Here is a 16,943-nt window from a genome sequence, read left to right on the forward strand (position 1 = left end):
GTTTGATGGATTTCCGTCTGGACTCCGTATCATATATTCTCTGTTTTATGTTTGTATATTTATTTTATTACCCTTTTTGTATCTTTCATTTGTGTGTAGTCTCGAGTTACTTAACATATAAATAAGAAATTAATTTACCTTAATTTCGTCTTGTGACTCCTTTACCTCCTCTAGGGTGGATTACGATCATTTTGACTTACGTATCATTAATCAGGTTAAATATTCCTATTTTAATTGTTTTATCCTTACTGTTTGTCATTTACGTCCCTTGCATGTTTACAAATTTAGTTAGTGAACGATTCAAACTCATGTCCTGTTACTACATAGTGTATCGACTCTTTAATTCTATTTGCACAAACCTCAAACACACACCAAACCTCTTCACACATCAAAACCGAACTATTACACCGTTGAAATAAACTACAGTACAGAAAAGAAAACAAAGAACTAGTAACGAAAGAAGATGTTCCTTAAGTGAGAGTGTAGTAGCAAAGTCAAGGCTGTATCCTCGGCCCCCCTACTCCCCCACTAGTGTGCCTAGTCAGTGTTAGTCAGTACACCTGTGTTAGTGTGTAGTGTGTGTACAGTACAGTCTACAGTGTACAGTGATAGTGTGTACAGTGGTGCATGTGTGTGGTGACAGGCCCCATGGGCCATTGTAATTGATGCTGCATTCAATATCTAAATATTTGTCAGCATGGCGACGTGTACTTGCGAGTGAGTAGTTATTTTTAAATATATGCACAACATATTGTTTACGTGCACAACTCTGAAACAACGAAGGTTTTTTATATTCTAAACAGTTGCATAATATGTTTTCACATTTGTTATAGCAACGGCTCTGAAAATAATGATTTTTTTTATAGTTCGAGTGTGATAAAAATAGTGTCTTATGTTTACCTAAATGTGAAAATATTTATGCATTCCTTTATTCTAAATGTTTGCATGGCATGGTTTCATATTTCAGATCTAAACGTTTGCAAAATATGAATGACTCCTCTTTACAAATTGACCACATCTGGTACACATCCGGGATTTCTATCTAGTTAAGGCTACTAGTTTTATTCCTTTGTTTTGTGTAGTGTTTTAAGCAAACAATGTTTGCCAATAATTGCGGAAAATTCCGTTTAGACAGAGGGGTTTATAATAATTAGTAGAACGTGTGTTTTAGGTTCTTTGATTCAGTTTATTTCATTTTTGGCAAATATTTATAGGACGAAACATATTTTTGAGCTGTTTCTCTCTCATACAAGGTCTAGAATATAATAAAATCCGGATTTTACTCACTTGTTTGTGTGACGAAAGCCACTAATCACTAACAAATCATCAGCCATAAACATTAGCCTAAGAACATTTACTGTCCAAAGGAAATCTCAAAGAAAACATTCGGGAATCGTTTTTAAATCCAGAATTTACCTTACAAAACAGTACGAATTATTTCAACAGATTGATAAATAACCTTTAGTTGTCTTACCAATTATCAATTATCAATCATTGAGATGGGGACGCCACCTAGGTGCGTATTTGAACCATGTGTGAAGGATGAGTGTAGAATGGCGTTAGAAGATCTGTGTAGCTTTGTTACTGACTAAGATCAGCTGTTTAATTAGCCAGGATCATTTATTTAAAGCCCAATGATCAGGAACAGCTGGGTCCAGTTTCGAGCCATCAAAAATCTAATTTTTCTCATTGCAAAACTTCATAAGAATTTCAACAGAATGATTAATAATTTAAGGACATAATATATATTATTACAGTTAAGAATACACAAATTGTATGCGCCACCAATTCAGAGCAATATTGTCTGTCGCTAAACTGGCACCATCTACTAAAATATGGATAAGAATCGAACCTACGTATTTTTTTTATTTAATTGTAGGCCCTACATAATTTCGGTTGGTCACATGTTAGATCTTTTGATAGAGTTATTATTGCACACTCAATACGACGCTCGCAGTTAATGATATTATAACGCATGTTTTATCAGCTTCCTTCTACCAAAACTTTTTATTTTGATATTTTATTTCCATTAAAATTGACTAGCTGCTGTACCCGTGCTTCGCAAGGGGAATAAAAATCAGTTTCATAATCATTGACATTTAGAATAAAATAATCTATCATAAACTTTTAGATTAAATAATCCTACAACATAGCTGTGTAAAATTTATTTAATTTCTTTGGATCAGCTGTCTGATATTGTGAATTGAGCATTTTGCAGTGTTTCTTGTTTACATTGAAATGTCAAAGCAAAGATAAACATAACTAGTGTACATGTTGCTCGAAATCGAGCAATTGCAAATCAGTACAGGAGTTATTTATAAACGTTTAAAAACTAATAACATTAATCATTTTCGATGATTTTAAAAGAGTCGACTAAAAGATTATTAACTAATGGAAATACTCACAATTTACATAACAGTCCTATTCCAGTTTAAAGGATTAAATTTTAACTATCAAACTGCCCATGTACGGGGAAGGGCAAGCTTAAAATTTAAGTCAACGTAAAAAAGCTGTCAGCTTTTATAATGTACCAATTTGTAGACAATAAGGTGTAGGCTACAAAAGCACTTCCATGAATACTACGATTTTAGTCTTAAAGTTACCTTCAGGAAGATTACCCTCAAAATTTCTCATAATGAATATGTGTAACCTATTAAAATATAGTTGCCCATGAACGAAATTGGTCTGGGTAAGAACAGTGCTAATCTTTAAATTAAAGTGCTTAATTTACTTGGCTTTGTGCTTTCATAACTGCAAATTCAAAATACACCCACAAGTAAAAAAGAATCAAGTTATTGGTTGTGTAACAGTGTAACCTATGTTTGTGTAACAACTAACAACATTACTCACATGAATAAGATGATTTGTTTGATTTGTCAATCAGCTGTTTTGTTTCTAACGAATTAATAATGTCAAAGATTTGTGATTTTAAATACATAAATTATTATAGTAAAGTTTTCTAAATCTTGGTAACTTATTCTTAACTAAATCTTACCATTCCCAGTATTAATATAAAGTAGTAAGATCCATTATGAGTAAACTTTTAAGGTATACAATGATTGATTGAAATTTGGTATACATTAACAGTCATAATACACACCAATTATTATGTAATAGACTTTGACTATATGTTCAAGTAAAAAACATATGTTTCTGTAAATAATAAACGGTATCAGCATTCTGACACATACTTTCTCCCATAAGTTTGTCAACAACCTTTATCATGTGTAAGCGGTGAGAGTGAATATACGGAAATGGGATTTGTACAATTTTATTCAGAATTTAAAGGACTATAACATACAACATTTTTATCAAAATGTTCGAGCCAATTTTAGGAAAATCTGATTTTCCGTTATTTTATGTGGTTTTTTTTATGGGAAAAGAACATCATTTACAATAACTTTTGAACCGTAATATTTACAGAAATGGGATTTGTACCATTTTGTTCAGAATATAAAGGAATATAACATACTAAATTTTTATCAAAATCGTTCGGGCCATTTTTTGGAAAATCCTATTTTCCCGTTATTTTATGGGATTTTATGGGAAAATCAACATTAAAAATAAAAATTTCTAAAAAATGAAAAAAAAACTATCAAAATTGTAAGGACCATAACATACTATGTTAAATCAAAACCGGATTTTTGTCCAAAATCCAATTTTTCGTTATTTTATGGGGTTTTTATGGGGAAATAACATAATTTACCATAACTTTTGAACCGTAATTTTTACAGAAATGGGATTTGTACCATTTTGTTCAGAATTTAAAGGGCTACAACATACTAAATTTTTATTAAAATCGTTCGGGCCATTTTTGAGAAAATCCGATTTTTCCTGGTTTTTATGGGTTTTTATGGGAAAATCCCCATTAAAAATCAAAATTTCAAAAAAATGAAAAAAACGCCTGGAGATACCATGGATTAGAACCTACATACCAAATTTCATCGAAATCGGACCACAGGTGTAGTCCCTAGCTCTGTACACATCCAGACACACAGACACACACACACACACACACACACACACACACACACACACACACACACAGACATCACTTCGAAAACCACTTTTTTGGGTCCAGGGGGACCCAAAACGAATATATCCACTCAAAACTCAAACTCGAAAATTTTGACGAAAACAATACTTTCTCCATATACTATGGTATAGGGGGAGAAAGTAAAAATTATCTCCCATGATATCCTTATGGATAAATACGAAACTTTAAAGGGCTGCAGGGCCTCACCCTCTAATTATTTCCCTAAAAAGAAAGTTTCCTGCACAACTTCACGTTACGCTCTTTCCAATGACACCAAAAACATGTCAATCGGTTCAGTAGTTTCGGAGGAGTAATTGTCACAAAAAACCTGCTTGCGTATTAAATAAGTATAGATAATTTCTCATTCTGCCATGGAGACCAATCGATGTTTACTTATGAAAACTTCACCTCAAAACTTTGGTTTTAACGCCCGAGAGGAACTTAAGGAAGTGAATAGGCCTATGACGTTCCTAGGTATGTGGACTATCTTTGTGCTTAATTTTTGGCTATATTGGTTCAGTATTTTAGTCGACAGCCACCTAGAAAGACACCACCTTAATTTTATAGTAGTATAGATTGTTCATTTTAATTATCCGATTCTGAATCAGGTAGATTTAGACATTTAATTCCTCCCATCAAAATGTCATTACTTATTCTATTTTATTGGACTTAATTTTCTACACGCATATTACTTATTCTAAATCTCTTACTTTAGTTGAAAACAAAAGATTTTAATCGGGGCTAATAACCTTATGAGCAACAACTCGAAGGCTGTATCGGGTAGTATACATTATTGCTATACTTTACCAACTTTCAAATAGAAATGAGTTTTCTACAAACAAAAAAACTAATGTATAAAAACTCATATCAAACAAAAACTAATGAAATGGCAAGAGCGGTGCACCGTGTGTGTGGGCCGCTGGCCATTGAACTGGAACCAGATGAAAGCTTGGGAAAAGTTTAAAAAACAGAAAGGATATTGCTTTATTCGAACCAGTGAGGTGAAAAAGAGGTGCGACTCGAATAATGTTGCGGTGGTTTTAAGAGTGAAGTGGCTCCTGACAACCTCCCTCACAAATGAGAGGGTACTTTGACCCCCCCCCCCTCTCCCCCCCTGACTAACAAAAGCCAAGCGTGGTAATCGCCGAGCAAATCTAAGAGCGCAATTGTTTGCTTTGTCGTCACAATTGCAAGAGTTTTGTTTGTCCTTCAATTTACAATAATTTGGAATGTTTTAGAGTTAATTTTGGGATTTAGTGTTTTATAATTTCATCCGACGATCCCCTCCAAGGAAACTTGGTTTTGTTTACTCCGAGTAATAGGTTTTTAAAGAGGATTCTGGTTTCTCTAGTGTTGTAGACAAAATGTATGTATTACAAAAGGATAATTAACTTAAACAGGAAATTCACCTTCACTTAAATACAAGTCCTTGCGATTTTCTTACCATACAATTTATAACTCTATTCTACTATTCACTATTCACCATGACTTGTGTTCGCTATTGCATTTCTGAGCATAAAACAGCAGTGATCACAAGTTTGAAGTGCTCTGGTCGTCTGTATAAAATAGTATGTAGAATTAAAAATAACATTTGACATACATTATAAAGTGCTTTTGCTTTATTTCCTTGAGATCCTCTCTAACAATATTGAAAAAGATGCTCTTCTCGTGGCTAGTTACAAAAGACACTTTGGTTACAGTTGATACTCATAGAGACAGTTCACATGGCTACTATAATAGTTATCCTTACTACCAACAAGGCCCCACTAGAATTTTTTTCTAGTGGGGCCTTGCTCCCAAGCGGTGTTTCAGTCTTTCAAATATTGTTGATCGTTCCCTTAAAAATCCCTTCTCTCTCAAATTGTTATCAACAGTGGTAATAAATATGAATCCTCTAAAATCTAACTGAAAATTCCATACAGGGAAAGTGCAATCACTTTCAGCACACGCACGCGCACGGACGGCCACGAGCGCGGCGCACGTTCCAGAACCACTGGTGGCTAATTCGCCGCGAAATTCGCTGATGTGTTATTTAATACCGGCTGACGAAATATTAATTACACGCATGACAGGGACCCAGCTGTACGTCCCTAGGTTGTGTGAAATCGAATATAGTTTTGCAGGTGGACAATACGTGCACAGCGATGTCCGTACAAGATAATGGCAAACAGATATATTTGAGAAATGAAAGGACAAAGGGATTTAGATTTAACTCATCCATTATTTACAACGATGATAATGCACATCCTCCATATAATACATTTCGTGTCGTAAAAAACATAAACAAATATTGTCTTTCTCATGATCGAACCGGTGACCTTTTCATTGCCAGGCGAGCACTCGAACCATTCAGCTACCCATCGATACAAAACCATTTAAATTTACAGCAAATTCTTTTTCAAAATCCGTCAGTAGTGCGATGGGTCTATAGTTGTTTTTATCACCACGTTCCACTCGGGTTCTCCTGATATTATATAACACACAAGACAATGCTGGGAGTTATCAGTCGACCCTGAGCCTTGCAAGGACTCGGAGTTCCCAGTGAATTAAAACAGAGCGTCGGCAAATTATGGTTCCGGCAAAACCGCCAAGGACCGAGCTCTTCCTTTTTGTTTCCTGTTTTGCCACGAGGGCGTGAGGCGTGTTTTGCTCCTTTACAACTATTTTTGATCCAAAATTATCTAGGGAAACCAGTTTGAGTTGTGGTAAATGTCAGCTACTGTTTTAAAAGTTAAAGATCAACACGCAATATTAATACATTTACTGTAGACGCATTCATTCTCCTAATGTTTCTAATATGTTATTTTGTATTTGGGTATTTCAGACAAGAGTTGTATAGCTCTCGCCTTCAAATCTGATGTTGCTAATTCAATCTCAAGCAGATCCGATTCTGGAAGGTAGTTGCCATAATTTATGTCATAAAGATGATATGTAAAAAAGTTTGCTTTTTAGTTTAAAGACCACAGTTTAAGCCGTTTTCTTTAAAATAAACCTGACCAATTATTTGCATAACAGCGCACAAAAAGACCATTAGGTTTTAGGAGAATTCATGGAGTAAACCCTGGCTAATATGGACACAATTAATACAGATGCAGACGCGTAATCCAGACAGCTATTTAACTGCGGTTTGTAAACAAGTACACAGTTAAGTTATAAATGTGTAAGTGCTCAGTTTTTTGCAATGTTTACATTTTTTTAGTAGTTTAAGTTTGTTAATTAGAATGTTCTATGCAAAATCTATTTCTATAAATGGTGTTAGTTTTTAAACAAGGGTGGACTGGCTGGGTAGCCGAGTTTTTAGTGTTCGCCTAGCGATAATAAGGTCGTCAGTTCGATCCTGAAAGAATTCAGTAACTTATTGGTTACTCAAAACTGGACCCAGCTGTTCCTGTTCATTGGGCTAAACTAATGATCCTGGATATTGAAACAGCTGATCTTAGCCAATAAGAAAGCTACACATATTCTACACACAATTCTAACAAGGCAACACCTTTACTCATATTTGGGTTAAAATACGCCGAAAACGCACCCACAGAACACTAGGTACGCACCCAGGTGGCGTCTCCATCTCAATCATTGATAATTGATAATAATCGATCTTGGACTACTCCTCCCTTTTAGCGAATTTCCCATATGGAGGATAAGCTATTACCGTAGGTCTCATGGTAAGACCTAGACCTGGGACCGATTAACTGTTTCGTTTTTTAACATAAAATGTACTTAATTTAATCCGGACTTACATTAATCAGGACGACATGGGTTTCCGAGCAGTCCGGATAGTTGACGATTTACTGCACTAACAAGCTGTTGTAATTATCACTAGATTAAATTTAAATAAACCCAGTATGATCTAGTTTCTTGCAATTAAATTCTTGATTAATCACAAAATTATAAAGTGGCCAGAGCTGGATAGCCGCGTATTTCCACATATAGAGCGAAAGGCGTCTGTTATTACTTTCGCTGAATGTGGATAGCGATCAGAAAGCGTTTATAAACAATCGATAGATGTTGACTATTAAAGGCCAATTAACCTAGTTTTTACTCGAGAAAGCCTGATTGGGGAATCGATGTAGATGGTAATGCGGTTAAGGATCCGTAACACTCGCACTTTCTGCGTGCTTCTGACGATACATCGTCATACATGCACACAACATCGAACGAGACCTACATATGCTTCCATACGAACTCCGCCAAACGTAACGAGGTATTTAGCAAACATCAAGATTGCGGTTAATGAACCGATCGCAACAAATATTTACATTGTGAAAGAAAAACCTTGTAAAGCGAAAATAGGACTCTAATATGTAGTTTAAAGTAACGGTTTGACAATTCAAATTCTTCCTTCCAAAGGTCACCTTGACTAGGATGTGTTTAAGAATAATATCCTAGTATACGAAGCAAAATGCTAATTATACAGGCTCCTAGAATATAGTATAAGAATTGAGATCATATAAACAGGTTCCTAGGATGTAGAATACGGAACGAGACCATTCATACAGGCTCCTAGAATACAGTATACGAATTGAGACAATTTACAGGTTCCTAGAATGTAGTATACGTAATGAGACCATTTATACAGGCTTCTAGAATACAGTATACGAATTGAGACAATTTACAGGTTCCTAGAATGTAGTATACGTAATGAGACCAATTATACAGGCTACTAGAATACAGTATACGAATTGAGACCATTTACAGGTTCCTAGAATGTAGTATACGTAATGAGACCATTTATAGAGGATCCTAGAATACAGTATACGAATTGAGACAATTTACAGGTTCCTAGAATGTAGTATACGTAATGAGACCAATTATACAGTCTACTAGAATGTAGTATACGTATAGTCAAAGACGTAATGAGACCAATTATATAGGCTACTAGAATGTAGTATACGTAATGAGACCAATTATATAGGGTCCTAGGTATACGAAGTGAGACCTCCTTCGATGTAGGCTCCTATGGTGTATGTGACAAGAAATACCATTTACATAACTATACACGCCTTATAGAAAAGACGAGACAGTCCAGACCATTTATACAGGCTATTAGAATGTAGTAGACGAGTAAGGTAGGCTATAAGTTTTAGGTTGTTGTTTATATCCATTTCAATGCTTGTATTATATGACTGTTGACAACTGAAAATTACTTTAATAATTAACATTTACATTGTGGATTTTTGTAGATAAAATTACTGACAATGGAAAATATGATTTTTGGAAGCTTTTGTAGCATTTGCTACATGCTTGGTTCATCACAATAACCCACGTGGACATTGGACAAGCGACGAGCATAATGGTTTCCTTACTTGCAGTGTAGTTATTATGTTATTATTTGCCATTCTATGTTGAATATTTGACAGTGAATAGAACGTCACGATAGTATATTTTCAACAAAACTAAACTCGTTTACCCCTCAATGTGCGAAACTAAAAGAACGTGATTATTAGTGTGAGGTTAAGTTGTTTTATCCAGCTAAGGTTTTAGGGCATCGGGAACACTACATCAATCGTTTCACTTTCCCAGATCGGATTGTGGCTCCAGTAAAGCCCTCGGTCGCCGGCAGGGGTCGCCGGAATTGTACCCCCCTGGAATTGTACCCCCCGGTGATCGTTGACGTCATTTCGACGTCACGCCTAGGGGGGTACAATTCCACCCCGTACACTTTGATTTGAACGAAATCTAATCTATTTAATGTGGTCAGTGAACCGGAAAATTATATTATATATTAAAAAGAGCAGGAGATGTACGGCCCGGAATTGTACCCCCCTGGAATTGTACCCCCCGGAATTGTACCCCCTGCCAACATCAAAATATTTACGTACGGGGTGGAATTGTACCCCCCATCAGAAAGCCAAATGTGTACGGGGTGGAATTGTACCCCCCGGAATTGTACCCCCCTCTTGGACAGCTAGCTTGGCTTGTGTACGGGCTGGAATTGTACCCCCCATCCACTCGATAAACTTAATTGGTATTATGAAAATGAAGTACTAGAGAATGCCTTCTACGGTGACATATGTTGGATTTTCAAACCTGTACAGAATATAGTGATTGTACTAAGGAACTATAATTGTGGAGAGATTATCCAAAAATCTGGCTTCGCCACTTTACTTCGCCTCGGGTCATATGCATATATTATTAATTTTCTTTAAACCATGAACAACCTAATTACATCTATCTATCTATATATTTAATACGCGACATGAAACTTTGTGAACAATAAGGCTTTGTTGTTTTAAGATTTAACCCCACATATTATATACCAAAATGTTCGTCTAGGTGTGTAGATGTGCAAACAAGCTTTAGATTTTCGAAATATATCTTTTTAAGGGCATGGGCTGCCCTCAAAGTTCCTTCCATAAGGATAACATTTTGATTGATTTGAATGTTATTATATTCTGAAACAGATGTCAATAAATTAGTTTAAAGAAAAATAAATCCCAGCCGTTATGTATGGTTTTGAAATGTAAACAGTTTGCATGTTTTAAAAAATAATTATTATAAACCCTGCAAAGAAATTTTACCTATATAGGACATAACGGGAGAAATGTTTTATATTATAGTTTCTATTATACATGCCAAGGACCCAACGGAAGAGAAATATTGCCGGTCGGACACGGCGAGTCAACATAGCAATGCAAAACGTAAGGAGCCCAGGGGCCCTATTTTTGAAATGGTTGACTGTTGAGTTGAGTGTCGAGTCATTCTATTTCCAATCGTTTCGTATTTTTGAAACGATTGACGGTGGACTTATACTTGGACTTATACAACCAAAACTACTCAACACCTATCGAGCTGTTGAGTGGAGGTTGACTGCACTTTCTTCTTCCTCTCTTTCGGCAAAAAATTACTCTTTTTGAGTCGACGCCATATTGTTTTGTATTGCTTTAATTTCCTAATTGCGATTTAGAGGTTATGTATTTGTTGTCAATGTCTTTAGCACCCAATACTTTATGCGATTGTTAATTTTATTTACTGTGTCAATACTAGACTATTTAATCTATTTACTTAGTTATAAGACTATTTAATTTGTTTGAAATACACTAGGCATTCTAATTGAACTTATTAAAAGATAATTATTGTTATTAGACCTATGATTAAAGGTATTACAGATTGTGGTAGAGAGAAACAATATCATAGTTTGTTTCAATACCATTCACCTAATAAAGGGATCAAATTAATTTAAGTTACGATAAGCTTTCAGTGCAATGGCAAATAGCCATAAGCTTTAACCTAAATAAAAACACAATTAAAAATAACATGAAACAAAACGATGAAGAAAACTAAAATAAGGTGATGTGTTCTGAAATAGATACGAAGAAAGCAAATAATAATGTATTTAGGATATGCCTAAACTTATAATGAGCTACACCGTAAAACAAACAAACATCCATAGTAAATTTTATTGTTAATACTTATAAGTTTATATAAGGTACTTTTGCAATCACTAAGATTAAGCAAGACATAACCTCAATTTCTCAAGAACGGAGTTGACAGTTTACCTCAGTATCTCGAAATATGGTAGATTGAGATTAGCTGATCCAGATTTTAGAGTAAGAAGAGGTAAAATCGAAGATCACAAAAACTCTGCATTGTGATTGGTTTAAAATGACGTCATCTGAATTGCGGGCGGTCGTATGCTCTAAATTTCCAAAACGAGTCACTCAACTAGTGATTTCCAACTCACTTCCAAACTGTTGGATTTCAAAAATACCAAATCCTGTTGTTGGTTGAGTTGAGTGTTGACTGTAGAGTCAACTGTCAACCATTTCAAAAATAGGGCCCCAGACGAGGAGCTGGAACAGTTAGTGGCAACGTGTACTTACAAAATTGCACTGACTAATACAAGAATTCAGCAGCATTCACTTGGCGAGATGGCATTAAAATGTCAGAAATGTGGTGCGCTATATTTGAAAGAAGAAAAAAGAGGACGAGGCGAAGGATTTTGATCCTACTGCCATAAAGGAAAAGTGAATCTATCACCATACCGAGAAAGCCGTTATATCCAGACAGGGTGTCCACCAGGCCAACAAAAAAAAATCTGGAGTAATTCATGAGTAAAAAAATCCAGTACCGGTAGTTCAGTTCGTACTTTTCAAACTAAAATTTCCAATGTGTTCTGCACCAACTCTCGCATTGCTGTTTTAGTGCTAACACAGCTCGCTATTTTAGTCCTCGGAAAGAGCTTTCTCAGTTAAAGAAACAACATTTATGATTATTGTAATATTGCCTGACACAAGTATTCAATTTTTATATATTACTGATTAAATCATCCGAAAATTAAAAACTAATGCTTAAACCTGCAATTTATCAATAACTTCTTAGAAATAGTGATATTTCGATGTACACAAATTATTTGAATCTCTGTACAGACACCTGAAAAATAGATTCTTAATACTGATCATTTCTATTTTACCAAATTTTCTGTAATGACTACTACACCAACCCCTGTCTTTAGATACTTTCATATAGTATGTAATCTTGGAGTTATAGGTTGTTTCTCAAGTGAACTACAGAAATACTTAAGAAATAATTATCTCTGAATAATATAGTTTTAACGTAGCCGTTATTGTACAGAATGTCTTCTTCAAGTTAGGAGTTTTTGATTTATTATCCTGGCTTTCGTCCAAGTACACATCTTACAGTTAATACTAGGTAGTAAACGCAGCGTCCTTACTTCAGGAATAGACGCGTGGGTTTACATTTTGGATAATTAACTTATTCAAAATATAATGTTAAGCTACGTTTTTACATGTTTACAGAGCCTCTTTCAAGACTGTGTTTTAAACAATATGGTCATATACGTTTTTTTAATGGCTTTGCTATTATACAGACATAGTTTTCACTGAAAAATTGCACCCAGCAAAGCCAAAAAAAAACTTGAGTAAAAAGAAACAGGGCCCGGCACGTACCACGGCCACCATTAACTACAGGCAAGAATTGGTAGAATTGGCAACGTCGCAAGTGGTGTTGTTTAGTGACAGACGTCCCATAAGATAACATGGCAAACAGGTAACATCAAGCTCATTAATTCGCGATTTATAGATTTAAATTTAAGAACATACAGTTATCAAAATATTGAAAATAAAACATATAGAATTGATAACCGAAACAATATGAATAAAAAATTCATATTTGTACATTTTAAGCAGAGTCAATATTGTCATAGTCCAGTAATCAATATTTCGTAAAAACAAAAATACCATTAGCTGCTTCCAAACAAAACAGCTGTTACTGTTAATCCTAACAAACTTTGTTTTCAAGAGGAGTCGCAAGCAGCGAATTTCGGCTTAGTTTTATAAATTTGAAATACTTACCTTTTAATTACTGCACATAGGCCTAATAACTAAGCTAAACTAGTTTGTATACAATAACTATGCTATAAGAATGGAATGGTTATTTATTCACGTCACTCTTTTCAACGTAATTTAATATGACCATGAAAATAAGTTAATGTATTTCATTTTTGTTCATTCAAACATAATATGCATTATTGTTCATTCGGTAACAAATTATGAACAGCTATTACTGGCTATGGTGGACAAAATACCTGTTGTAAAATTTAGTTGTAGGTATCACTGGTACAAAGTATTTCACGGTTTGTCAAAGTTTTAACCTTTGTGAATTTAAGCTAACCCATGAACAGTTAGTAGCCTACTTGGGAAGGTTAAACAATATTAATGAATAACGTACAAAGAAGTCTGTTAGGCCTCTCGCACTTGGAATGGCCTTAATTTGCAGTTTCTTAGAATATCCTTTCACAACAAGCAATTCATTAGGTGTCGGGTAACTTGGTTCAGTTCACTTTCGTGTGATTCACCTCTAATATCCAACATAACTATTGTTTTGATTTTACTTGGTAATCATAATAGACAAGCTCCTGGGTGAAATGGGGGGGGGGGTACAATTCCAGGGGGTACAATTCCGGGCCGTACATCTTCTTCTGCGGTCACCAGGGGGTACAATTCCAGGGGGGTACAATTCCGGTCCTAGAAGAAGAGCTAGACTGCCGGGGGGTACAATTCCAGGGGGGTACAATTCCACCCCGTACACTGGCCAAATAAAAGTGAGTTCTAACTGAGGGGGTACAATTCCAGGGGGGTACAATTCCGGTCCGTACAGTTTTTTAGATGCCAGTGGATTTAATCAAACCACTCGTGCATAACAATATCAAAGTGTTATGAGGGGAGTACAATTCCAGCCCGTACATGCCGTTTTGGTCGAGAAAATGAGACGTCATCGTGACGTCACTAACCTGCAGGGGGTACAATTCCAGGGGGGTACAATTCCGCCACCCCGCCGGCAGGACACGCCCGACGGAAGTCTAGATGTCCTGATGAGGATGCGGCATGCAGGACACGCGTCCTCCAGGAAAGGAAAGGCCTTGTGTCCTGTGATCCTGTGATACTGCTCCTGCGCTGCTGCACCTCGAGATCTGAGGCTCCCACATGAGCTTAGACCACTGTTAATTCTCCTGAATAGAACCACAGACTAACCGATAATAGTGAATATGACGCATGGATATGAATAAGCATTGGTGCACATGAGATAATCAGTTTGTTCTGAATATCTGGATGCAAGTTTTAAGTCATGTTGCATTTAAATGTATTATTTGATATACGCCTCATTTATGCATGCATTCTTTTCGTTTATTACACAGTAACGCAAACCAAGAACGAAGGTGCATAGAGTATTATAATGTATTTTAAGTTGAACATGATTACAAGGCGAGTGCAAATTGGAGTTAGAATATGTGTTTAGCTTTATTACTGACTGAGGTTGTAAGGGCTACGGCTAGTTTTTAGGACAAATATTAAAAAGCCCAGTTATGAAGGGGAGCTGGGTTATTTTTCTAACAATCAAAAAAGCTACTGACTTCTCAGAATTGGGCGAGCGATCTAACCACTCAGCCATCCAACTATAAAGCTTCTGTAGGGTTGCTGCTTTCATTTCGTGTGAATTTTCTTCTGGACCCATATGACAATTCTCATTGGCCTATTAATTAATGATCATACCTAACAAAAGGCCCACAGGAGACAGAATCATTGTCAAGGGTTAAGCCTGTTCCCTCAAACGTAATTACCAAACAAATCGGATCAATATCGGAGACAAGAATGTCTCTTTATCCTGTTATGGATGAGATGGTCCAACACGAACACCACCGCCGTTTATGGAGCACCAGTCCAGCTATAGTAATGGACTACTATTGTAAGTGTAATTACTAGTGTAAGTGTTACCGCAACACTAGGACTAGTGTTAAGTGTCCGCACCGTGACACAATCGTCACAATCACGGGATTTCTCCTTTTTACCTCAAGAATCCACCATCACGAAATGACCTTTGAGCGGTTTCGCAACAGGGATGCTTTGTCCATCCATGTTTGTGTCGGGCTTCATTGTTGTTTTCTGTTTCTTACTGTTTTCTGAAGATATGTGGTTTGGGGTTTAACGGGTTGATTAAGGATCGAAACACCATGAATATTTTGCTATTTAATTAGAATAACTTGTGCACTTTTTACGCCAATGGCATTTTAAAGTTATTTAGAGTAAACTAACAAGAAACGCAGGCAATTATAAAATTCACTATAAAAACATCCTGACAAAATAATGACGATGATCTAAAAAAAACAAACGCAGTTTTATTGACAGTTACCTAAACTGCTATCATAAAACACCGATCGAAATTTTCATCGATTTTAAACAAACTACCTCACTTTCCTCAATAGGAAACCGCCGTTCTTCAACCTCAATCTAGGAGAAGATAATACACTATACAAAGAAATTTCTTCCACCTCAGTTGACATTTACAAACGAGAGCACCCAGGTCTGCTGCAACTGGCTGTGGCGAATACCCGTGTCGCTCATGCAAATTATAATTTATTGCACGGCTGTCCATAGTCCAGCTACAATCAGTCTGTGTACCCGAGCGGAAGTATGGAGACCCGCTCCGTGCATAATCAGATGATAAATCTAGCCTCCAGCTAGGTGTGAACCAGCGTCCCCTGGCGCGTGCTGTAATGGTGTCATTCGTCATTTTGCTGTATTTACAAGTGTGCATGAATTCCCTCAGAATTACGTTGCCAATGATTTGTTTGAATATATACATATAACATTTTTTCCTGCAGTTACCTGACAAAGCGGACTTGCTTGCACTGATTATAGAACGGAATTAGCTAATTCCTGCATTTACTTACTTTTTCGCACTAATTTTACTTTGCCGCACTACAGTTTTCCAACCAAACAACACAAAACTGTGCGCTTTCTCATATGTGTCGCATACTGAAAGTTACATAAGTAGCCTGGGAACTATAACCAAGGTTGACACTACCTCGCCTTGACTCAGCAGTATCAGGTTATCTTTCTTATCAGCTCCCCGACACAACATTTAATTTTGTTTGGTTAATTTATTAAAGCTGGTTTCCCAAACAAGCTAATTAGAGTCTATGTAACTGAGACGACAGTAACAGGAGGAAAATCAAAAATACATTGCAATACAATGTTTCTCTACTTATTTAACGCAATAGTGGTTTTCTAAAAGTAGCTTTGCCTAAAGCACAGATAGTTTAGCACTAATACAATCCATAAAAGCGGATTCATAAATCATTTACTTTTTAACTCGAGGTTTTTCTTTCCCGCACTTATGCTTTGCAACACTCCAGATTTGCTACATAAAAGTGCAAAATAGGCTTGTTAATTCCAGGCGATGTCGTGTAAACGTGAAAACTAGTTGGTTACACCCGCCGTGTGTAATGGTAACTGTGCAATGCACTGACTAAATGTGAAGTAGATGCACACATCTGACAAATCCCATTCTAACAGCATTGACTTTGGATTCTGAAAGTAGAATGTTCATCCTAGTGTAACATTTCAAGCTTGCTTTTGCATATTTTTCATGTTCGGTTATGTTTGTT

General features: G+C 36.0%; 1 protein-coding gene across 4 annotated transcripts in view; it reads left to right on the forward strand.

Moving 5' to 3' along the window:
• Positions 1–16,943, forward strand: part of LOC128995055 (uncharacterized) — a 76,338-nt gene that overhangs the window by 20,092 nt on the left and 39,303 nt on the right. For 2 of the 4 annotated variants that reach the window (XM_054419931.1, XM_054419934.1), the window contains exon 1: positions 607–717. The exons of the other annotated variants lie outside the window; for them this stretch is intronic. In XM_054419931.1, coding sequence (XP_054275906.1) covers positions 666–717 — 52 coding nt within the window. In that variant the 5' untranslated portion in view covers positions 607–665. Of the gene's footprint in view, positions 1–606; positions 718–16,943 lie in introns of those variants that run through there. 4 annotated transcript variants of the gene reach the window in all.

The sequence above is a fragment of the Macrosteles quadrilineatus genome, unplaced genomic scaffold, assembly GCF_028750875.1.
Source record: "Macrosteles quadrilineatus isolate MER2022 unplaced genomic scaffold, UCM_ALF_1.0 Scaffold_5__1_contigs__length_97177068, whole genome shotgun sequence".
Classification (NCBI taxonomy): domain Eukaryota; kingdom Metazoa; phylum Arthropoda; class Insecta; order Hemiptera; family Cicadellidae; genus Macrosteles; species Macrosteles quadrilineatus.